At 41.2% G+C, this 24,862-nt stretch overlaps 1 protein-coding gene and 1 pseudogene across 2 annotated transcripts in view; one reads left to right on the plus strand and one right to left on the minus strand.

Moving 5' to 3' along the window:
- The window catches only part of LOC134732029 (uncharacterized), a 127,194-nt gene that overhangs the window by 91,315 nt on the left and 11,017 nt on the right, over positions 1-24,862 (minus strand). For both annotated transcript variants that reach the window (XM_063614230.1, XM_063614229.1), the window contains exons 2-3: positions 11,081-11,309; positions 6,908-7,038 (exon numbers count right to left, since the gene is read on the minus strand). In XM_063614230.1, coding sequence (XP_063470300.1) covers positions 6,908-7,038; positions 11,081-11,309 — 360 coding nt within the window. The remainder of the gene's footprint in view (positions 1-6,907; positions 7,039-11,080; positions 11,310-24,862) is intronic.
- On the plus strand, positions 18,877-20,050 carry LOC129461141 (26S proteasome regulatory subunit 10B-like; annotated as a pseudogene).

Below are 24,862 nucleotides of genomic sequence, written 5' to 3' on the forward strand. Positions count from 1 at the left end.
ACTCACCTCTCATTTTGGCTTCTATAATTATCCCCTTTAACCTAATGCTGTTTATTTTTATATCTCTTCCCATCTTTCCTCATACCACTTTTTTACACCTGGTTAAAAAGAAAAGTTTATATTCACATATGTTCAGTTCTGTCTTCATTTTAACTTCTCAGTTTCCCCTGCCCCATTTACCCTAGTGGGTTTGTTTGTTGCTTGTTTTAACTTCTTTATCATTGTCATTCTTCAGTCTAAACAGGATGAATTATCGATATAATCCCAGCAAACAACTTCTTAACCACTTCCCACTCCTGAACCTTTAGTTTTTATTAAAGCACAAAGATTTATGTCAACCAAGAGTCCCATATAGATCATTTCATCATGGGAGGCAGGCGGTTGGGAGAGAGGAGGAAATGAGACTTATTTTCTTCCTGTTTGGATCCAAGACAAATATCTTATGTCACCCAAAAGGGAGCCGAGACAAGACAGAGCCCCACAGTAATTGCCCACACTCTAACCTTTCTCGTCTCCCTTCTTGTCCCTCACAAATACCTCCCAGCAGGCCAGATTATTTTGTTAGAGAAGCTCCAAGCTGCCTACAACCCTGTAACAGGATAAAAGCTCTAGCAAGGTTTATGCAATGGACACTTATTTCCCTCACATCTCCCCTTCCTGCTCCTCAGATGATGCCATTCACTTCCTGTCCAGGTCAGGTTCCTGTACCGGAAGGCCACCCCAGGGTGCACTTCCTGCCTTCTAGCTGGTTTCATTGTCTGTGCCCTTAAAGCCCAGTCTTCCCCACGGGCTCTGTGCTTTTCCACTCATCACATCATTCTGTTTACCTCGTTTGCTTTTTACTTTTTACTCCTTCCAAACTAACTCCTAGACCTGGAGTTCTCTCCCAGCTCTTTGCCTACACACCAATCTCACCTTTTCTTAAAACCACGTTTCTCCCAGCAGTCACTCAGTAACTAAAGCCAATCAGGATTTTTGATACCCTGTCAACTTTTGTTTGTTCTACCAACTTCATTGTGAAAATAACCACCACCTGCCGCAGGATTCTGTCTTTTAAAGGCCTAGAACCACACACTTAACTAGGAATATTTGATATCTGAATTGTGCTGTTTATCAAACCAAAGCCATGCTTTTGCTTTTGTGGGAGTTTTGTTTGTTTTACACTGAGCAAGACTATACCTACTGGCTACCTCCTCTGACCCCCTAGGTTAGATTACTTCCTATAGTTATTCTTTTACTCATAATCCACTTTACTTTTTGTTGTTGTATTTATGTATTTTGTTAGTGTACTATGTGTAATAAATAGTTTGTCTAATTTTCAGTTTAGATAAGTTTTTCCCCCACCAACCTATAAACGTGTGAACTTACGAGGGATGGGGGAGCCAGGTGTTTCCTTGTCAAGCTGTCTCCCTTTCCTTGTCTTCTGCCTTCATTATTGTTCTGTTGCCAGCACAAACACAGGCCTGGCACATATTAGTTGATCAATAAATATATATTAAATGATGTGTATTCTCACACTATTTAAAAACTGGATAAATAATAAACACACATGTACATACATACTGAATGAATGATACCACCACCCTTCGCCCACCCCCAGTCTTTTAGCACCACATCTGGTCCTCACCTCCAACCATGGCAGCAGGCTGACCCTGCTAGGGCCAGAGAAGCATATGCCGTACCCCTTGTTGAGCACATGGATACCTTTGAGGTCCTTCCTGAAACGGTGTTCAGAGTTCAATCACGGTGGTAAGCCTGGCTTTAGCTGAAACAATGCATCTTTCTTTAATATTCTTCATTTTTTAAAAAAACCCATTTATAGAAAAAACAGTTTCTTCAATAAATGGTGCTGGGAAACTGGATATCCATATGCAGAAGAATGAAACCAGACCCCTATGTCACCATATACAAAAATCAAATGAAAATGGATTAAAGACTTAAATCTGAGACCTCAAGCTATGAAACTACTACAAGAAAACATCTGGGAAACTCTCCAGGACATTAATCTGGGCAACAATTTCTTGAGTAATACCTCACAAGCATAGGCGACCAAAGCGAAAATGGACAAATGGGATCACATCGAGTTAAAAAGCTTCTGCACAGCAAAGGAAACAATCAACAAAGTGAAAAGACAACACACAGAATGGGAGAAAATATCTGCAAACTACCCATCTGACAAGGGATTAATAACCAGAATACGTAAGAAGTTAAACAACTCTATGGGAAAATATCTAACACTCTGATTTTAAAATGGGCAAAAGGTTTGAATAGACATTTCTCAAAAGAAGACACACAAATGACAAACAGGTATAAGAAAAGTACTCAAAATCATTGATCTTCAGAGAAATGCAAATCAAAACCACAATGAGATCAGGCGTGGTGGCTCACACCTGTAATCCCAGCACTTTGGGAGGCTGAGGCGGGCAGATCACTTGAGGTCAGGAATTCGAAACCAGCCTGTCCAACATGGTGAAACCCTGTCTCCACTAAAAATACAAAAATTAGCTCAGCGTGGTGGTGCATGTCTGTAATCCCAGCTACTTGGGAGGCTCAGGCAGGAGAATCACTTGAACCTGAGAGGCAGAGGTTGCAGTGAGCCAAGATTGCATCACTGCACTGCAGCCTGGGTGACAGAGTGAGACTCTGTCTCAACAACAACAAAAAACTACAATGAGATATCATTTCACTCCAGTTAAAATGGCTTTTATCCAAACAACAGGCAGTAACAAATGCTGGCAAGAATGTGGAGAAAAGGGAACCCTCATACACTGTTGGTGGGAATGTAAATGAGTACAAATACTATGGAGATTTGGAGGTTCCTCAAAAAAACTAAAACTAAAGCTATTATATAATCCAGCAATCCCACTACTGGGCATATTCCCAAAAAGAAAGGAAGTCAGTATACCAAAGAGATACCTGCACTCCCATGTTTATTGCAGCACTATTCACAATAGCCAAGACTTGGAACCAACCTAAGTGTCCATCAACACATGAATGGATAAAGAAAATGTAGTACTTATGCACAACGGAATACTATTCAGCTGTAAAAAAAGAATGAGATCTTGTCATTTGCAACAACATGGATGGAACTGGAGATGATCATGATAAGTGAAATAAGCCAGGCACAGAAAGACAAACATCACAAGTTCTCACGTGTGGGATCTAAAATAAAAACAATTGAACTCATAGAGATAGAAAGTAGAGGAATGGTCACCAGAGGCTGGGAAGGGTAGTTGCGGGGTGGGAGGGAAGGTGGGGGTGGTTAATGGGTACAAAAAGAAAATGAATAAGACCTACTATGTGACAACACAATAGGGTGACTATAGTATATAATAATAATTTAATTGTACACTTTAAAATAACTAAAAGAGTATAATTGGATCATTTGTAACACAAAGGATAAATACTTGAAGAGACAGATACCCCATTTTCCATGAAGTGATCATTATAATACTGCCTGCCTGTCTCAAAACATCTCATATGTCCTATAAATATATACACCTACTACGTACCCACAAAAATTAAAAATTAAAAAAAGACACCTTTGTATCTGCTCTCTACACCAGCATATTATATAATCTGATATCTCTGGGCCCTGTGGTGACTGATTTTGACATATATACAGGAAGTTCTTCTTCAAACATGAGTAGAAGTTGGTGAAAGATTAGTTTTTTGCTTTTACTTTGTAGATGTCATTAACGTGGGGTGTATTGCACAATAATAAATTATTCAGATTATAAATCTAGAGAAATCAGTTCATCATGATCAATACCTCTAAGTGAGTTGGTATGTGGGATTCCATTTTCATAATTTAATTAGTTTTAAAATATTCAAATTAAGGGAAGTTATGATCACTGTGAAAAGTACTGAGTCTCCTGATTTCTAAGTAGGAGAATACTGCATTTTGGTCTTAATACTAATACATCTAAATTACATTATTTTCCCTTAGTTACAAATTTTTTTGTTTGTTTGTTTGTTTGTTTGTTTTTTTAGACAGAGTCTCCCTCTGTTTCTCAGCCTAGAGTGCAGTGGTGCGATCTCGGTTCACTGCAACCTCCACCTCCCAGGTTCAAGTGATTTTCTTGCCTCAGCCTCCTGAGCAGTTGGGATTACAGGCATCTGCTACCACACCCAGCTAATTTTTGTATTTTTAATAGAGATGGGGTTTCACCATGTTGGCAAAGCTGGTCTCAAACTCCTGACCTCAAGTGATACACCCGCCTAGGCCTCCCAAAGTGCTGGAATTACAGGCGTGAGACACTGCATCCAGCCCTTACTTAAATACAAATTTCTATACTTTATTTTCATCAAATCATATCTTACTGGTGTTACTAAAGCCCTGGCTATTGAAAAGTATTCAATGAATGATGGAAAGCCAGCGAAGGAGGCCATTTGCTGATGAATTTAAGCGATCCTATCGCATTAAAATTTATTTTTTTAAAAATAAACTATAAATTGTCAGTTTTGAAAACTGTCACCTCTCAGCCACAAAGAACTTAACTGGTAACTTTTCTTTCTCATTAAAAACTCTAGATTATCATTCTATTCATATGGCCAACATAAACTATGTCATTTCCTTACACTAATTTTTGTGTTCTATACTCCCAAAGATAATATATTATCTCCTATTTTCAAATTCTTCTATGCTTGGAGAAGTGATGTTTACATGGCTCATTAAAAGTATACTCAATAGGCCAGGCACGGTGGCTCATGCCTATAATCCCAGCAGTTTGGGAGGCCGAGGCAGGCGGATCACCTGAGGTCGGGAGTTCAAGACCAGCCTGGCCAACATGGAGCAATCCCATCTCTACTAAAAAATACAAAATTAGCCAGGCGTGGTGGCACATGCCTGTAATCCCAGCTACTAGGGAGGCTGAAGCAGGAGAATCACTTGAACCCAGGAGGCAGAGGTTGTGGTGAGCCGAGATTGTGCCACTGCACTCCAGCCTGGGCAAGAAGAGCAAAACTCTGTCTCAAAAAAAAAAAAAAAAAGTATACTCAATAAGGGCTGGGTGTGGAGGCCCATGCCTATAATCCCAGCACTTTAGGAGGCCAAGGAGGGAGGACTGCTTAAGACCAGGAGTTCAAGACCAGCCTGAGCAACATAGCAAGGCCCCCATCTCTATCAAAAAACAAAAACAAATACAATTTTTTAAGTATACTCTATGAATTCTTATTGTTTTAATGCAGGGCTTCTCAACCTCAGCACTGGTGACACTTGGACCACATAATTCTTTGTTGTGGGGCCCGCCCTGTGCATTGTAGGATGTTTTCTGACAGCTTTGGCCTTTACCAACTAGCACCTTTCCATTTGTGACAACCAAAAATGTTTACAGACATTATCAAATGTCCTGTGGGGGTGGGGGACTAAATTGCCTCCAGCTGAGAATCACTGTTCTTTTGCTTTTTAGGCTTTTGTTGTTGTTGTTGTTTGTTTGTTTTTGAGGCAAGATCTCATTCTTGCCACCCAGGCTGGAATGCAGTGGCTCCATCATGGCTCACTGCAGCCTCAACCTCCTAGGCTCAAGCAATCCTCCCATCTTGGGACTCCCCCACCTCCAGTAGCTGGGTAGCTGGGACTACAGGTACACACCACCACACCTGGTTAATTTTTAATTTTTTTTTTCTGGTAGAGACGTGGTCTCAACTATGTTGCCCAGGCTGGTCTCAAACTCCTGGGCTCAAGCAATCCTCCTGCCTTGGCCTCCCAAAGTGCTGGGATTACAGGTATGAGCCACCATGCCTGGCCTCCACCATTTTAATCTATTGTTTTCTTCCAAATAAGAAGACAATATTAAGTCATTATTTTTATTTTTCAAATATCATTGAAATATTTTCCAAATATTTTCCAAATATTATTGATTTGGAATAATATTTGCAATACTTAATTGAACATATATATACTATGTGCCAAGCACTTCACATTTAGTAATTATCTCATTTAATCCTCACTACCAGGCTATGAGGTAGGTCATATCATCCCCATTTTCAGAAGAGGAAAGTGAGGATTGAGAGGCTAAGTAATTAGTAAGGATACAGCTGGGGAACAACCCCAGGTCCAACTGACACTAGCGCCCATTCTCTTGATCGCTACATCTACCCAGCTCAAAATCTCTAGTCAGAATTCCCAAGTTCTGGTCCCAACGACACCACTTGCATCTTGGGAAAATCATAAAACCTTCTTGAACCATAATTTTCTCATACCTAAAGTGATATCAATTATAATTTATATTTCAAAGCATTGGGAGTATTTGATGAAAGAGCACGTTAAGTGTGATCAGCTCATACTTAGTTATAAGGTATTGTTATTGTATAAATAAAAGTACATTAATTTTCGGATATATTTTTACTTCAGCAATTTAGCTATAAAAGAGAATACTGAATAATTTAAACAATACTCATAAAGCGTTGAAAATAATTGTCTTATCTCCCTGCTGTGCAGGAATGACAAATTTTAAAGAACCACATTATTAAATCTACAGAACGTTTTATAAAAATACTTAACTCCCACTCATGTTTCTTTTAATTCCTCTTCTTATAAAACAGACCCAGTGCATTTTTTTAAATTACTAGAACATAGATTTCTGACCAGTCAATATTATGTCCATTTCCTTATGTGACTTTACAAAAACATAATTTTAAATGGTACTGTCTCCCTTGTCTACCCTAATTAAGCATATTGGCAGCAGAAAGTATTCACTTTGCTTTCTTGGACATGGAGTAAAGGAATGTGTGCATTTTCCCCTCTGGAATGTGTTTTGCTTTCATAACAGATGAAATACTTGTAAGATAAATTTTAAAATAAAAATAAATTATCATCAGTTTTTCTAAAGTGTGGCACAGATGTCACGATAGCTCAAAGACAAACTCAGGGAGCCAACTTTGGCATTCCAACAGTCCTACTGACCTCCATCCAATATAAGGCTCTGTCCATAATTACAAGATAGAATTACGGCTGTAAATTCCCAAGATTCCTTTGGCGATGGAGGAGCCTTTAGTTCTCTGAATATGTCAGGTGTCTCCATCCCATGTCCATTTCTGTAATAGAACATCAAAGTATTAGCTCCAAGGGGACCATGAATTGTCTGTTTTGTTCACTGCTACCAGGATCTGGAACAAGTATCTAGGATTCGAACCAATTTGAGAGCACACATTAGGTGCCAGACACTTGTTCTACTCAAACTGTTGTTCGGTTTTGCAGCAGTAGGATTACATGGGGTGCCCATGTAAGAAGGGGCCCCTTACAGTATTTACCATGTCCTGGGTAACAGGCATATTCCTGGATGAATATCTTGGTCATCATAAAGTCAATCCGACATCAGCTGCTTCATCTTGGGTGTTCTACCTGGCCTTTGTAGAGAGAGTTGAACAGTCTCCCATCTTTGAGTAAATACACCTTACAGTGGCTTTTATCAAGACCACCAGAATGCCGGTTTTCTCAGGAATAACCTCCTGTGTGTCTGGATGATGTCTAGCCATCTGCAATTGTTCCATGGTCAGCTGTGGGTCCTGTATTAACCAAACTTGCCCTTGCACTCTGCAGCATTTAAAACCAAAAAAACTGCCCCTAAATTTGTCACTCTCACAATCCATTTTAGTAAAGGTTTTTTGGGAAGCTGATGACAACTGATCCACAAAATGAGACAACTCCTTCACGCCATACCGTTGGCTTAAGTCATTTTTTGGTTTTGTCTTTCCCCCATGTGGTCTACCCTCTTGGTGACCAGAGGATTTAGAGTTACTTTCTCAGCATCAGTTTCCCCTTTAGGGGTGGTTTTGAGGCTAGTAACTGAAGCTCAGACCAACCGAAATCTGAGCCTACTCCACCATCAAAGCCCGACCCAGCACTCACACTTTTACTTTCGTTTTAGCTATTACAAATAACAATAACCAAGAGATTGTAGATTTAGGATGCTTGTTATTATTTTGTATTGTCTTACAAATCTAATTGTCTTACAAATCTAATTGCCAACTCCTTGGAATTTAGGTCTATCACCATTTCAAAATTCCACTAGTAATTTTTACCTTTAGTCTTTTTTTCTTTTTTGAGATGGAGTTTCACTCTTGTTGCCCAGGCTGAAGTGCAGTGGCACAATCTCGGCTCACTGCAGCCTCCGTCTCCTGGGTTCAAGAGATTCTCCTGCCTCAGCCTCCCGAGTAGCTGGGATTACAGGCACACACCACCATGTCCAGCTAATTTTTGTATTTTTAGTAGAGACAGGGTTTTACCATGTTGACCAGGCTGGTCTCGAACTCTCGACCTCAGGTGATGTGCCCGCCTCGGCCTCCCAAAGTGCTGGGATTACAGGCGTGAGCCACCATGCCCGGCCTAACTTTTACCTTTAGTAACTGATCACAGCAAGACTAAAGTTTCATACCATGGGTGACTAGGTAGCCATCTAGGGATCAAAGTTTCCTCATTCCCGCTGTTTCATCCTTTCTCTTCCCAAACCAAATATTAGTAAGGGCAGTTCTAGAAAATCTCATGTTTTCAGACACCAAATGATTGGGGTTTCTTTCCACCAAAAACCAAATATGTGGTGTCTTTTCCAACAATTCAATTCAATTCTGACACTGACTCCTGGAGTTAGCACCAGACCCCACAGGTTAAGGGCTCAGTCCCATAAGATTGTCCTCCCTTCAGATGCCAGCTCTCAATGGAATGCCCAGGCTACCCACATTTCTGCTAGACTGACTATAAATTCAGGGGTTCACCTGACCCGCCCACTCAGATTCAATAATTTGCTAAAATGACTCTCAGTACCCAGAAAAATGCTTTACTTATTGTTACCAGTTTATTATAAAAGGTACAACTCAGGAATAGCCAGGTGGAAGAGATGCATAGGGCAAGTTATGGGGGACGGGAAGGACGCAGAGATTCCATGCCCTCTCAGGGTATGCTATCCTCCAAGCACCTCAACATGCTTACCAAACCCCATCATTAGAGGTTTCTATGGATATCTTACTACATAGGTGTGATTGCAGCCATTGGTGATTAACTCAATCATCAGCCTCTCTCCTTTCCCTGGAGGTTGGGAGGTAAGGCTAAAAAAGTTCCAGGCTTCTAAACAAGGCTTGGTCTTTCTGGGGACCAGCTCCCATCCTGAAACTATGGGCCTCCCAAAGTCACCTCATTAGAACAAAAGATGCTCTTATCACCCTTCTCACTCAGGAAATTCCAGAGGTTTTAGGAGCTCACCAAATATCTTTCTTATTATACTACAGTGACTTAAGAAATTATTAACGATCCCAGCTCGCTACAACCTCTGCCTCCCAGGTTCAAGCGATTCTACTGCCTCAGCCCCCCGAGTAGCTGGGACTATAGGCATGCGCCACCATGCCCGGCTAATTTTTGTATTTTTAATAGAGACAGAGTTTCACCACATTGGCCAAGCTGGTCTTGAACTCCTGACCTCAAGGGATCCACCTGCCTCAGTCTCCCAAAGTGCTGGGATTACAGGTTTGAGCCACCATGCCCAGCCTTGTAGTAACAATATTTAAAATCTAACTAAGAAAATTCATGTGGCGGGGCCGGGCGCAGTGGCTCACGCCTGTAATCCCAGCACTTTGGGAGGCCGAGGCGGGCGGATCACAAGGTCAGGAGATCGAGACCATCCTGGCTAACACGGTGAAACCCCGTCTCTACTAAAAATACAAAAAATTAGCCGGGCGAGGTGGCAGGCGCCTGTAGTCCCAGCTACAAGGGAGGCTGAGGCAGGAGAATGGCGTGAACCCCGGGGGGCGGAGCCTGCAGTGAGCCGAGATCGCGCCACTGCACTCCAGCCTGGGTGAAAGAGCGAGACTCCGTCTCAAAAAAAAAAAGAAAATTCATGTGGCTACCACCAAAACAAATAGAGGAATGCATCTCAGGCAGAAATTGATTTTCCCCCTTTTCCTGATTATTTGAGTAATACTGTCTTTTGACTTAAACCCCAATCTCTTGGTTTGTCAGTGTAGACCTGAGACTTGCTATACAACAAAGGAGATATAAAATGCACGTGTCCCTATTTTTATACATTTAAAGTTCTGGAAGTTGACTAAAACCTAGAGCATATACACTTGAAATTCTGTAAATTGACTAAAACCTAGAGCAGTGTAGTGCAATGATCAAGAGCATGTTATGCTGGCATCAAACTGCCAGAGGGCCTATCCTGGCTTAACTTTGTGCTTCAGTTTTCTCATCTGGCAAATGGGGATGATGACAGTAACAGTACTTCATCCTTGGGTTTTTAGTAATACATAAACAGCACTGAAAATAGTAGTAGACTCATAGTGTGTAGTTATTTACTAATTATCTATAATTAAGTTATTTGCCATGTCACCTAAAGATTTGCTATGTTTCCCCCGGTTGCTGCAGCAAAAACTTCTGATTTATAAGCATTAAAGGATCAATTCCCTTAACCCTGAACTGTGGGGAATTGGTGGGCTCTGCCTTCCAGCAGCACTCTGCAGATGAATTACTCTGCAACTCTCATAACTCTAGGGACATGCTCACCACATTTTTTTAAGATGATGGGAATTGATTTTTATCTTTAATTTTTGCTTACAAATAATTCATCTGTTATGAGAAAAATAACAAGCTCCAAAGGGAAAAATGCAGACACAAGTCTGTTCCCATTCTGCCTTGAGTCAAAGGATAAGAATTATCTACCAGCAATAAATGTAATGAGAAACAATCTGCAAGTTGTAATTGTAAGTTAGTCTATAAATTGAGTTCTAGCTCTGCCCACTGTGTTCTAAAATCCAAGTTAAGGCCAGGCACGGTGGCTCACGCCTGTAATCCCAGGACTTTGGGAGGCCAAGGCAGGCGGATCACTTGAAGTCAGGAGTTAGACACCAGCCTGGCCAACATAGTGAAACCCTGTCTCTACTAAAAATACAAAAATTAGCTGAGCATGGTGGTGCTCGCCTCCCAGCTACTTGGAGGGCTGAGCTGGCAGAATTGCTTAAATCCAGGAGGCGGAGGCTGCAGTGAGTCAAGATCGTGCCACTGCACTCCAGCCTGAGCGACAGAGTGAGACTCCATCTCAATAAATAAATGAATAATAATAAAATTTCAAGTTAAATATAGTCTCATTACCTTGTCATATTAGTTGGGACTCTTTCTGATGCAGATGACTGAAATCCAACTAAAACTAGCTTAAGCAAAAATAAAAGGGGGAGGGAAGGAGGGTAAGTTACTGGCTCTTGCACATTGGAACCCAAAGGGCATTCTGGCTTTGGCGGGGGTCTTGTCATCTGTTCTCTGTCGTCAAGCTCTGCTTCCCTCTGTTGAGCTGGCTTTGTTCTCCAAGAATGAGTATTTGTCTCTTATCAAAAGGAAGGATAACAAAGAAAAGGCATGTTGAGAAGCTCAAGGCAATGCTACTACAGTAGATAAAACCCTGAATTACACATGACTGCTAATGTATAAATGAGTTATAGACCCATATCCTGTCCTTAATAAAACCAAATTCTACCCATTATTCAGAGCCCAGGAAAATTGCTACCTCTGCCACGAAGCCTTCTCTAATAACCTCAGCCTCTTTGTGATTGCTACTTTATCAAAACACCGATGTGTTTATTTTCTACATGGTTTATTTTCCAAAATAGCACCCATTTCGTTGTATTATTAACTTTAAATGTATAAAAATATGAACAAGTACATTTTATATCTCTAAATAAATTCTTTTTTAACAACTGCCTTTATTTTTTCGTATTACTAAAGTTACACATACTTCAGGCTATACATGGCAGATTGAACACTCATATTTATTGTACCATTTTCCCAATCTCCCCTACCCTCTGCCCAAATTATGGTAAAAGACTTTGTTAAAGGTATAGTACGCACAAGGACAAAGAAGCAGCAAAAACAAGAAAATATCAGAAGCTGAAGTGTCAGTGATAACTGATTTAGCAAAGCTAAGGAAGCTGAAACAGCTTTGGGAGGAGCTTAGAAGATGGCTGGCCTGTGCTATAGAACTCCAGAAAGACTCGAGAATGAGAGGTCCCAGATAGCTCTAGAAAGCAGAGGCTTATTTGAGTGCTCATGTAAGAGCAGTTTGTCCACCAGCCAGAACTCTTTGCTACCCAATGGAGAGAAGTAACTGCCCTTCCTCAGCCCAGCAGAAAACAAAGTTTCCTCCTTGAGGAGGTGAAACACGGAGATCCAGGCATCAAGATCACCAGGCCTAGTTGGGGTCAAGGGCATACTACCAAGATCAAGGACACCAGGCTCAGCTGGGTTTGGGGAGTGGTCATTACATACTAATCCGTGCAACTCCAAATCTAACAAGAGCAAAATGACATTACAACTTACATTTATTGAACATTCATTGTGTACTAGCCACTGTGCTAAGCATTTTCAATACAGTACCTCACAACTAATTCTCAAATAAATCTGATGAGGTAAGTACTAGTTTCTTGCCACTTTAAAAGGTAAGTAAATCAAGTTTTTCACAGTTAAGAAATTGGCCAAAGAACCCACAACTAATCAGTGGCAAAGCCCAGCTTTGGACCCTGAATCACTGTACTATATCACTCCCATTTATCAATTAACTTGTTCATTTATTCATTCAACAAACATTTTCTATGTGGCAGATACTGCTTCATTAAGGTTTATAAAGATGAATATAATATATGAGTTTCTATCCCCAAGAAGCTCTCAATATGAAGAGGCAACAAATTAATAAACGAATGTCACTGGTAGATTGAATAAGTAGGTCTCCAAACTAGGGTTGGGGTTTGGCAGATAGAAACTCTAGTCTTTCTCTCTGCTAGCTGTCTAATCCCATTCTGTGAACTTCCCTACATGGAAAGTGGACGAAATCTTGGGCAGCTTCCATAAACTCTTTTGAATACTCTTGGTGCAAAGTCCTTGTATCTGTTAGTCACAAGAACAGTAAGGTTTCAGTTCAGTTTAATAATTTAATTGCCACTCAAAGTTAAAGTTTCTCAGCTCCCTGACTTGGGCTGCCTCAGGCTGGAGAGAAGGCAATGGGAAAGAAGGGCCATGGCCAGTTTCTCCTCTATATCCTTCCCCTGTGCGTCTCCTCTCCTCTGTTCCCCACAACCCACCACACTCTTGCTCTTTCAGGGCTGGAGCTGGGAAAGACAGAGAGAAACAGCAAGAGGTTTCTTCCTGTCAAGCACTCTTGCGAGCATTGGTGCTCTCTGGCTTCAGAGGATGTTGGAGCTGACCCTTCCTATCATGGGTGCTTTTGTGGGATCCACAGAGGTACGCCCACTGGAGTCTTCTCAAAAGCCCCTTGATGTGGGCAATGCCTGTCTTCTGGCTTCTCATTCCTCTCTGTGGCCCTAGCTATCCACATTCATACCTCCTCTACTGAAGTCACAGCTCCCTGTCTTCTGGCTGTCCTCTTGGGCAGGGTCCAAAAATAGCTCCAGGCTGTTTTGTGTTGGTGCGTCCATGTCTGGTCAATGAGAAACACTCATGCAGTCTTGCCAGCTTTTATGAATGAAAGTGCAGCTTATTCCCAGTGAAGGTCTCTCTCCCTCTGCTCTGCCATCAGACAGGTGGCTCCAGCCCCAGCCTTTTTACCTCAATATTCTCAGGCACAGAACTGAAGCCCTCACACCCCATGAGACTTCTGTTTTTCTCTTGAATGGTCCTGCTGAAGCCCTCTTGCTTGACTCAAGGAGAGAGGAAAGTCTCTCCCTCCAGTCCCTCATTGTGGGTAGAGGGAGAGAAACAAACTACCTATGGTCGATGCTCTTGGAAGAAATCATCCCTCTCCCTGTGACTCTTCAACTCTTTTATGTCCCAGAGGTAGATAATGATCTCACAAAACAGGTCTTCGAATCCCAGCCCTTGTGGTCTAGCATTTCATGCTGGAATTATGGTAGTATATAGAACCCATAATTTCAGTCTCAAACTTCAGGGTCTTAGTAGCAATGGAGGCATAAAAAGAAGGTACCATTTTGACAAATAATGATAAAGCGTTTTGACAAGTGATGGTATAGAGATCCTTTATGCAGAGAGAGACCTCATTCCTTTCCTGAAAGAATTAGAGAGGATTTCTCAGAAGTGATATATGAACTGCTTTTTAGGCAGAAGGTATATTCTATGCAAAAGCGTAAAGATATTTACATGGCGTGCTCCATGAAGGGTGCAGTATGATGAGAATATAGGGGATGTGTGTGCTGGATAATAGGGGGAGATGAGCCTCAAAGGCCAGATTACAGAGGTCTCACATGCCATGCTAAAGAGTTTGGCCTTTACTGAGCACAAAAGGGAGCCACTGAAGGGATTGGTGCCGGAGAGGTCTGTCCTGTTCAAATCACCTGGGAGGCCATGTGCAAGCTGAACTGGAGGGAGCAGAGGCAGGACAGTAGAAGAGTTAGGAAGAGACTGTAATGGAGACATGGGGGCAGAGGTAGCTCTCAGGCCTCCTTCTGGTTTATTTGCATATATTTTGACTTCCAAAGCATTATGCTTATGAAGACAACCACATGTTTTTGCTTAATTTTCTGCTGAGGTCATATCCTATTTTTAGAAATGTATTCTGTGCAAAAAATATATATGTAACAAGCTTAGAGTAATGGTTTCAAATGCAGGGCTATATAGCTCCAGAGACATAGAAAACCTTTGGGGTCTTGTTTCTAATTGTATTCACACTTATCAAGAAGTCACTTGAGAGTTATTTTACAAGGCAAAAAAAGCAGATAAGTCTGCCACACAGCAACAACTTTCCAGACAAACAGAATTCCATGTAAGCATTAACGTGTGAATTGCGCTCACTCATTCTTTGCTTCCATGTCTTGTTTTTTGACACATTATTTGAAAACAATCTTATCCCTGATGCCAGTTGTTTTTCCCAGAAAACTACCATGCACACAGATGTATATTATTTTCATTGAAGTATGCATCTTACTGTCTCCTGAAAAAAACCCTTAAAAACTCTGAGGGAAAATATTGGTTAAACTATGTAAATCCAGCCTAGGCTATCCAATCTGGTTCCTTCTTTTTTTTTTTTTGAGACGGAGTTTTGCTCTTGTCACCCAGGCTGGAGCGCAGTGGAGCTATCATGGCTCACTGCAACCTCTGCCTCCTGGGTTCAAGCAATTCTCCTGCCTCAGCCTCCCAAGTAGCTGGGATTACAGGTGTTCACCACCACATCTGGCTAATTTTTGTATTTTTAGTAGAGACGGGGGTTTCACCATGTTGGCCAGACTCGTTTCAAACTCCTGACCTCAGGTGATCCACCCACCTTAGTCTCCCAAAGTGCTTGGATTACAGGCATGAGCCACTGCGCCCAGTCAATCTGGTTCTCTTTAAACAATTACTCAATATGTTCCACAATTCAAGACCAAGGGGCTCATTTCCTCATTACTGTTTCACCCTTTTATTTCTTTATCTGGCTATATTATCAGCCTTTACCCAACATTATGATAATCTTATTTATGTTTTCAATGGGATTATGAGAGTTTTCTTAATTAAACATGAAGCAAATTCCAATCCTCATATTTCACTAGAAAACACAGAGGCTGGCCAGGCACAGTGACTCATGCCTGTAATCCCAGCACTTTGGGAGGCCAAGGCAGGCAGATCTTTGAAGTCAAAAGTTCGAGACAAGCCTGGCCAACATAGTGAAATTCTATCTCTACTAAAAATACAAAAATTAGCTGGACATGGTGGTGGGCACCTGTAATCCCAGCTACTCTGGAGGATGAGCCAGGAGAATCGCTTGAACCCAGGAGGTGGAGGTTGCAGTGAGCCGAGATCGTGCCACTGCTCTCCAGCCTAGGTGACAGTTAGACTCAGTCTCAAAAAAAAGAAAAGAAAGAAAGAAAGAAAGAAAGAAAGAAAGAAAGAAAGAAAGAAAGAAAGAAAGAAAGAAAACATAGAGGCTTATTGGATAACAGTTTCTAAATACCCTTCCTCTTACCAGACATGATTGTAGATCAATTTCATTCACAAACCTGGTAGTCATATGAGGAGAAGACCCCAGAGAACATGACCCAAGTCTGCTACCATTCTGTAGCAAGTTCTCACAACTAGGCTTAGGTGCAGTTTCCCTAACACCCACGCTTCACAGGGGCTCCTTGAAGGCCAAGTTATGTTCCCTTTGCTTCAGCATCTCCTGAGCCCCACATCAGACCTGGAACACAGTAGGCCTTCAATAAATGCTGATTGAATTGTTTTACTGAATTTTATGCAGGGTCAGCCAGACCTCTTAGAAATCTTGTCCCAGATGTTTTGAAGATCTTTTTGTGGAGTTTGCTCACAATCAGCAATTGTTTTATTGCTTCTACAATAAAAATTAAATCAAGGAAGAATCACTCACAGAAGGAAGCAGAGCCTGAGGGATTTAAGGCCATTTCATGTCCTTTCCTAGCTCTGGTTTGGTCTTCTACTGAGCAACTATGCCTTTAGCTTTAAATAAAGAAAAAGAGAAGGAAAGAAAAAGATTAGAAATATTGGGTGAGCTTTTCAGAGGAGGAAAGAAACACCATCATTGTCATAAACAACAAGAAACATTTCTTGAGCCTACTAATTTGGGTGCAACTATGGAATCACTTGAATCACTTCGAAGGCCTCCACTTTGAAGAGGACAACCTACAAAGAGCAAAAGGAACATAACTTCAAACTTGCTTAGACTTGACTTTTTTAAAAAGAGACTTGAACTGTCTAAATCATTTTCCAATACTCCATTTTTAATTTAAAAGCAGAATAAATTGTTATTCGTTAATGTGTTAAAAACATTCATCTTAATGTGTATTACTTTTAGGAAAAATTTATGATAGAGTAGGATGTAATTTTATGTTTTTACATACATTTACAAAATTCCACATATCTTTGTATAACCAATGTGTGCTTATGACTTTTATATAGGACTTGGGGTGTGATTTTACTATTTTAAATTGTTTTAGAGGACTGTAGTTGCAGGTTCGTCTTTTTGACATGTTATTGATCATGACTATATTTTATTTGATACTGAGTCTTTGGTCAGCCTTCAGTTTTAATTACAACATTGTCACTACAGGAGAAAATGTTCCATTTTACAAAGACATGATTTCAAAGAACACAATGTGGCCAAAAGAGGGAACTAACTATAAGATGTACTTAAGGCAGGGCTACAGTCACAGTGATGACAGGAAATGTCTTAGGAAGAAGGCGACTAGCTAACAGATTGTAAGATGGGTAATCTTGCAATTTTCCATCTTTCTGGGGAAATAGGCCTCAATCTCTTATTTGAAGGAAAAGAAATAAAGATGAGAAGACATGCTGTAGGTGGCTGCAGTTATTGTTACTTAACATCTGTTGAACAGAACGCATTGTATTGCATAGGCCTGCACTCTCCTCTACTTACTCCAGTTACTCCAACCAGGTAACAGAGCACTCAACAGCATGGAGAGTGAATGCATTTGTTTTTCTTTATAACGTAGCATATAATTATAGCTTGCCTACCATGACCCAGGCACCATCCTGGGGTGTGGTATATAAGGACAAATGTAACTTGGACTTTGTTCTTGAAGGGCTCACAAGTCTAGTAAGGGACAGACAAGTGGATGGTGCAGTAAGTCCTATAATGGAGACAATATTGGAGCACAAAGAAGCAGGTACTAAATCTATGTTTGTGGGCACGAAGAAGGCTCCCTTCAAAAAACTATGAAAAGATGAAGACATCCAAAAGAAGGCTCAGCTGATCCTTTCTTGGTCTGCCAAGGGCAGCAGCCTCTCCCAAGCAGGGGCAGCCTCAGCCCATCCTACTACCGCATGGAAGGGGAGCAAGAAGAGCCTTCCTCCTAAAGACAGTGATCCATAGACAGGGCTCCCAACCACTGTTTCTTCCACAAAGCCCCCAGCACGATAGGCAACTGGACATCCTGGTTGTTCTGCTGGTGACAAACTTGTCATAGAGCTTCTCTGAAACTAAGCCAGATAAGGCAATGAGCTTTTTCTAGAACTTAGAGGATGCAGCTTGAGTATATGTGATGTTTAGAGAAATGACATTCGCCCCATTCACATCTTCAGAAAATGAAGTAGGCGTGCAGGGGAGAGTCCCTTCTAACACCCCATCAGCGTCTCGGCCTCTCCAATTCTCCCCCAATGACCCAGTCCACAGGAGTTCTATCTCTCTGCTATTATTCTTTTGTTGTTTTTTTTTCAGACAGAGTCTTGCTCTGTTGCCCAGGCTGGTGCAGTGGTGTGATCTCGGTTCACTGCAACCTCCGCCTCCCAGGTTCAAGTGATTCTCATGCCTCAGCCTCCCAAGTAGCTGGGACTACAGGCTTGTGCCACCACACCTGGCTAATTTTTTGTATTTTTAATAGAGACAGAGTTTCACCATGTTGGCCAGGCTGGTCTTCCACTCCTGACCTCAGGTGATCTGCCTGTCTGGGCCTCCCGAAGTGCTGGGATTACAGGTGTGAGCCACCGTGCCTGACCTATTCTTTAAGTCTGTCTTCTGCGAAGATCAAGACATTTCAAACTTAAATGGGAACAATATCTTTGTTCTCTGACTCTACTTCCCCTTGGGAACTGGAGACCTACCTCTAGCTGGCCAAATTTGGGATGCAGCACTAGGGGAAGGGAGGGGGTGCAAGGGTCCACAGGATAAAAGGAGACTATGCTTTTTAAGAATCTGTTAATATTTCACTCTTCTTACACATACTGCTTTGATTGTCTATCTATCAGATGAGTTAGTTGCACAGACAAGAATTGCAATTGAAAAAACTCTTAAGAACATGATTGAAAATTGAAAATTGGGGTGGGAGAGGGGTGAGGGATGAGAAATTACTTAATGGGTACAATTTACACTATTTAGATGATGGCTACACTAAAAACCGAGACTTCACTACGACACAATATATCCATGTAAAAACGCTGCACTTATATGCACTAAATCTATCATTAAAAAAAGGAAGCAGCTTCTCATCATGGCAGACCCTAGAGGTAAGGTGCTTCAGGACTACCACAAGAAGCTGCTTGAGCACAAGGAGATCGACGGCTGTCTTAACGAGTTCAGGGAACAATTAAAAGAACTTACCAAGCAGTGTGAAAAGTCTGAAAATGATCTGAAGGCCCTACAAAGTGTTGGGCAGATTGTGGGTGAAGTGCTTAAACAGTTAACTGAAGCAAAATTCATTGTTAAAGATACAAATGGACCAAGATATGTTGTGGGTTGTCATCGACAGCTTGACAAAAGTAAGCTGAAGCCAGGAACAGGAGTTGCTTTGGATATGACTACACTAACTATCATGAGATATTTGCCAAGAGAGGTGGATCCACTGGTTTATAACATGTCTCATGAGGACCCCTGGAATGTTTCTTATTCTGAGATTACAGGGCTATCAGAACAGATCTGGGAACTAAGAGAGGTGATAGAATTACCTCTTACAAACCCATTTATTTCAGTGGGTAGGAATAATGCCTCCAAAATGCTGTTTGTTACACGGACCACCAGGTATGGGAAAAACACACTTGGCACGAGCTGTTGCTAGCCAGCTGGACTACAGTTTCTTAAAGGTTGTATCTAGTTCTATTGTAGACAAGTACATTGGTGAAAGTGCTTGTTTGATCAGAGAAATGTTTAATTATCCCAGGGACCATCAACCATGCATCATTTTTATGGATGAAATAGATGCTATTGGTGGTTGTCCGTTTTCTGAGAGTACTTCAGCTGACAGAGAGATTCAGAGTACTTTAATGGAGTTACTGAATCAAATGGATGGATTTGATACTCCGCACAGAGTTAAGATGATCATGACTACAAACAGACCAGATACACTGGATCCTGCTTTGCTGTATCCGGGAAGATTAGATAGAAAAATACATATTGATTTGCCATATGAACAAGCAAGATTAGACCTACTGAAAATCCACGCAGGTCCCATTACAAAGCATGGTGAGAGAGATTAGGAAGCAATTGTGAAGCTTTCAGATGGCTTTAATGGAGTAGACCTGAGAAATGTTTGTACTGCAGCAGGCATGTTCGCAATTCGTGCTGATCATGATTTTGTAGTACAGGAAGACTTCAGGAAAGCAGTCAGAAAAGTGGCTGATTCTAACAAGCTAGAGTCTAAATTGGACTACAAACCTGTGTAATTTACTCTAAGATTTTTGATAGCTGCATGACAGATGTTGGCTTAATGTAAAAATAAAGTTAAAGAAAATAATGTATGTATTGGCAATGATGTCATTAAAAGTATATGAATAAAAATATCTATGAATAACATCATAAAAATTAGTAATTCAACTTTTAAGATTGATACAGAAGAAATGTGTATGTTTGTTAATGTTGCATTTATTGCAGCAAGTTACAAAGGAAGAGTGTGTTGAAGCTTTTCGTATTTGCTGTGTGAGCATTTTCTAAAACACAGAAAGTGGTTGAGATAGTGGTATAAGAAAGCATTTCTTATGACTTACTTTGTATCATTTGTTTTCCTCATCTAAAAAGTTGAATAGGCCGGGCGCGGTGGCTCACGCTTGTAATCCCAGCACTTTGGGAGGCCGAGGCGGGCGGATCACGAGGTCAGGAGATCGAGACCATGGTGAAACCCTGTCTCTACTAAATGTATAAAAAAAAAAAAATAAGCCGGGCGCGGTGGCGGGCGCCTGTAGTCCCAGCTACTCGGAGAGGCTGAGGCAGGAGAATGGCGTGAACCCGGGAGGCGGAGCTTGCAGTGAGCCGAGACTGCGCCACTGCACTCCAGCCTGGGCGACAGAGCAAGACTCCGTCTCAAAAAAAAAAAAAAAAAAAAAAAAAAAAAAAAGTTGAATAAAATCGGTTTGATTCAGTTCTCCAAAAAAAAAAAAGGAAGCATACTTACATTTGCCTTTTATAGCTCCATAGGTAAAGCGATGTAATACGAACCAATGGAGATAAAAACATGTTCTAATAACATGTTCTCAAGATTTGCTTACAAAGATGTTTCTCTGTCAAACACTTCCGTTCTTGAAAGAAAACAGCTTATGATGCATCTTAAAGAAACTATGCTTACATTTGCCTTTTATTGCTTGATATCTCGTCTTGTACCAGTAAGTACCAATGAAAAAAGAAACATGCTCTAATATAAGCTTGTCCAACCCACGGCTGGCACATGCGGCCCAGGACAGCTTTGAATGCGGCCCAGCGCAAGTTCGTAAATTTTCTGAAAACATTATGAGATTTTTTTGTGCAATTGTTTTCTTTTGTAGCTCATCAGCTATCGTCAATGTTCGTGTATTTTATGTATGGTCCAAGACGATTCTTCTTCTTCCAATGTGACCCCGGGAAGCCAAAAGATTGGACACTCATACAATATATTCTCAAGGTTTGCTTACAAAAATGTTGCTCTGTGAAACACTCCCATACACTGAAATAAAACAGCTTGCGATGCATTTTTAAAAAATTAAAAATTGAAAAATTAGGCCCACACTTGAGATAAGTCATGAGTTAAATAATCTTTCTTTTCTTTTCTTTTTTTTTTTTTGAGACAGAGTCTCTGTCTGTCACCCAAGGTATACTGCAGTGACACTATCTGCACTCACTGCAATCTCTGCCTCCCAGGTTCAAGTGATTCACATGCTTCAGCCTCCCAAGTAGCTGGGACTATGGATGCACACCATCACACCCGGCTAATTTTTTGTTGTTGTTGTATATTTTTTAGAGACGGAGTTTTGCCATGTTGGCCAGGCTGGTCTCGGACTCTGGTGTCAAGTGATCCGCCCACCTTGACCTCCCAAAGTGCTGGGATTACAGGTGTGAGCCACCACATCCCACCGAGTTAAATAATCTCTCTTTGTGTGACTTAGGAAACTTAATACCAATTGCCACTGAAAAAAAAAGTATTCTGAAGGCCAAACTGTATTTACATGCATTGTGTAGATGATTCTGTTAATATGCATATCCTGATATAAGTCTGATTTGTGAATTTATAAATGCATGTACTTATAACTTGCATATCTGTGGTATTAAGAGTTGTGGAACTTTGTTTTTATTCCTTGCTTATATTCCCAGGAATATATAATCCCTTTGCTTTCTAGTCAGCTAAGCAAATTTCCCTAACCTAAACTAATTCAACCTAATTTTCTCTTCTGGGAGTAACTGGCCTATCTTCTGCAGATTTTTTTTCTTTTTTTTTTTAATAATAGAGACGAGACTGGTCTTGAACTCCCGGGCTCAAGCGATCCTCTAGCTCTGGCCTCCCAAAGTGCTGGGATTATAGGCCTGAGCCACTGCACCTGGCCCAGATTTTTCAATGATAAGAAAATGACGATAGCTGATGAGCTACAAAAGAAAACAATTGCACAAAAAAAATCTCATAATGTTTTCAGAAAATTTATGAACTTGCGCTGGGCCGCATTCAAAGCTGTCCTGGGCCGCATGTGCCAGCCGTGGGTTGGATAAGCTTCTCTTTTTTTATTTGTGCTTTTTCACAATGATCCTGTTCCACTTTGGAAGCAGTTCTCCAATATATACATCAGTATTTATGGTAGCTGCCGCCACACAACCACCAAAACAGCTTTCTAAGAAACTACACTTCTTTACTGGTTCCATCTAATTCCTCAAGTTCTAAATGGTAGGTTGTAGTGCTCCAAGATTCAATCCTGTGATCGCTTTTTTATCTACTTCTCTATTTATCTAGGTGATCTCATTTCACCCCAAGACTTAAAAGATCTCAAATGTGTAACTCCAACCCTGACCTCTACCCTGAACACTTCATACTCATATCTAGCTGCCTATTTGATTTTCCTACTTGGACATAAACTTAAAATATATAAAATAGAACTCCTGATTCCCTACCCCCACACACAAACATACACACACACGCATATACACAAAACATGTGCCTCCCACAGTATACCTCATCTGAATAAAAGGTAACTCTGTTCACCCAGTGTATCCAATTTCTCAGGCTGAAAACTGGGAGTTATCACTGGCTTTTCTCTTTCTCTCTTATCCAGTCTATATCCAGGATCCAACCACATTTTGCCCTTACCTCCACCATCGTCCTGATCCAGGCCACCATCATCTCTCACCTGGATTATTACAACAGCTGTCTAACTGGCCTCCCTGCCTCCACCATGCCTCTCACCACAAAGCAGTCGGAGTAAGTTCTTTTTTTTTTTTTTTTTTCCGAGACGGAGTCTTTCTCTGTCCCCCAGGCTGGAGTGCAGTGGCGCGATCTCGGCTCACTGCAAGCTCCACCTCCCGGGTTCACGCCATTCTCCTGCCTCAGCCTCCTGAGTAGCTGGGACTACAGGTGCCCGCCAACACACCCGGCTAATTTTTTGTATTTTTAGTAGAGACGGGGTTTCACCGTGTTAGCCAGGATGGTCTCGATCTCCTGACCTCGTGATCCGCCCGCCTCGGCCTCCCAAAGTGCTGGGATTACAGGCTTGAGCCACCACGCCCAGCCAAGTCTGAGTAAGTTCTTAAAATATTCAGCTGGATCAGGCCAGTTCTTTGCTCATAATACTATAATGGCTTCCTATGTCACACAGGATAAAACTCAAAGTCCTAGCCACAATTTACAAGACTATACATCATCTGTCTCTCTTTGATCATGATGCTTTTGCCTTATCTCTTACCTCATCTCCCCCAATCCCTTCCACTCTCACTTTGATCCAAGTACACTGGCATAATCTTAAACATGGCAAGTAGCTTCCCCAAGACCTTTGCTCTTGCTGTCCTCTGCCTGGGCTGTTCTTCCCTGAGATGACCTCTGCTTCGTTCAAATTTCTGCCCAAATGTCACCTTATCAGGAATATACCTAACCATCTTATTTTAAAAGAGCAAGTCCGCTGCCCACTCCTCCTTTATTCCCTTTCCCCAGTTTCATTTTTCTGCATATCCCTTGCCACCTGTCATATACATTTTTGTATTCATCGACTGTCTTTCCATACTTCTCAATACACTCTAAGAAAGCAGGGACTTGAGGTGTTTTATTTTACCCTATCCACAGCAACTAGAATAGAGATTGGCACAAGTATTTTAAAGCATTCGTTGAATAAATAAATGAATGGATTTTAGAGACCTCAAAACATTATGTTCCCAATGGGCTGGCCACATGGTTGCTGGCTATGCCAGAGCACATTCCGCTGGAATTGCCTTGCTTCAGTCAAAAGAACAAATGATGTCTGGGCATCATGTTGAGTATTGAAAATACATCTGGAAACATTATCCTACCCTGGTACCCAACGCTGGAGTGCCTCATCTGTACTCCTACATGTAGCGTTAGCTCTTACATCTCAAGAAAGTTCCAAATAAAAGCAAGTATAAAGGTTCAGAAAATGGAGAGGACTGCCAGAATAAAGAGCAGGACATTTCAGGCTGGAGTGACAGAAGATGAAGAATATGATCAAACTCTAGAAAATCAAAATGCTGTGATCAAGTCCAAGGTGAACTTCTATACCAAATCCAGGATCAAAAAAAAAAAAAATGGATAGGAACCCTTTAAAACTTGAAAGGTTGTGTGGTGGATGGAAAATGCATGGCCTATAAGATAGGCACAATTGAGTCTGGCTGCATGCATGACCTCGGACAAGCTACCAAACCACCACGAACTAGTACCTGTATGTAAAACTCTGATAATGTACCTGCATCACAAGCTTGTTATGAAGACAGTGCACATACAAAGCACACAGCAAACATGTTTTCTCTTTCTGTGGTGAGAAAAATATTGGGATAAATAAAAGGAAGTTCTAAAGCAGAAGGCAAGCTAAGGAAAGTTTTGTTATAGGATGGGGAAAGAATCAGGTGAATTAATAGAGGCAGAAAATATATATTATCTTATATTCTTTCTGCATTTTACAATCTTCAAACTGTTTTCACTGATGTAATCTCCTTCGACCTTCACAAACTATCTTGTGAAGTAAGAAAGGTAAGTAAAATGAAACCCATTTTGCAGATGAGGAAACTGAGGATGGGGATTT

Source organism: Symphalangus syndactylus, chromosome 13 (assembly GCF_028878055.3).
Source record: "Symphalangus syndactylus isolate Jambi chromosome 13, NHGRI_mSymSyn1-v2.1_pri, whole genome shotgun sequence".
Taxonomy (NCBI): domain Eukaryota; kingdom Metazoa; phylum Chordata; class Mammalia; order Primates; family Hylobatidae; genus Symphalangus; species Symphalangus syndactylus.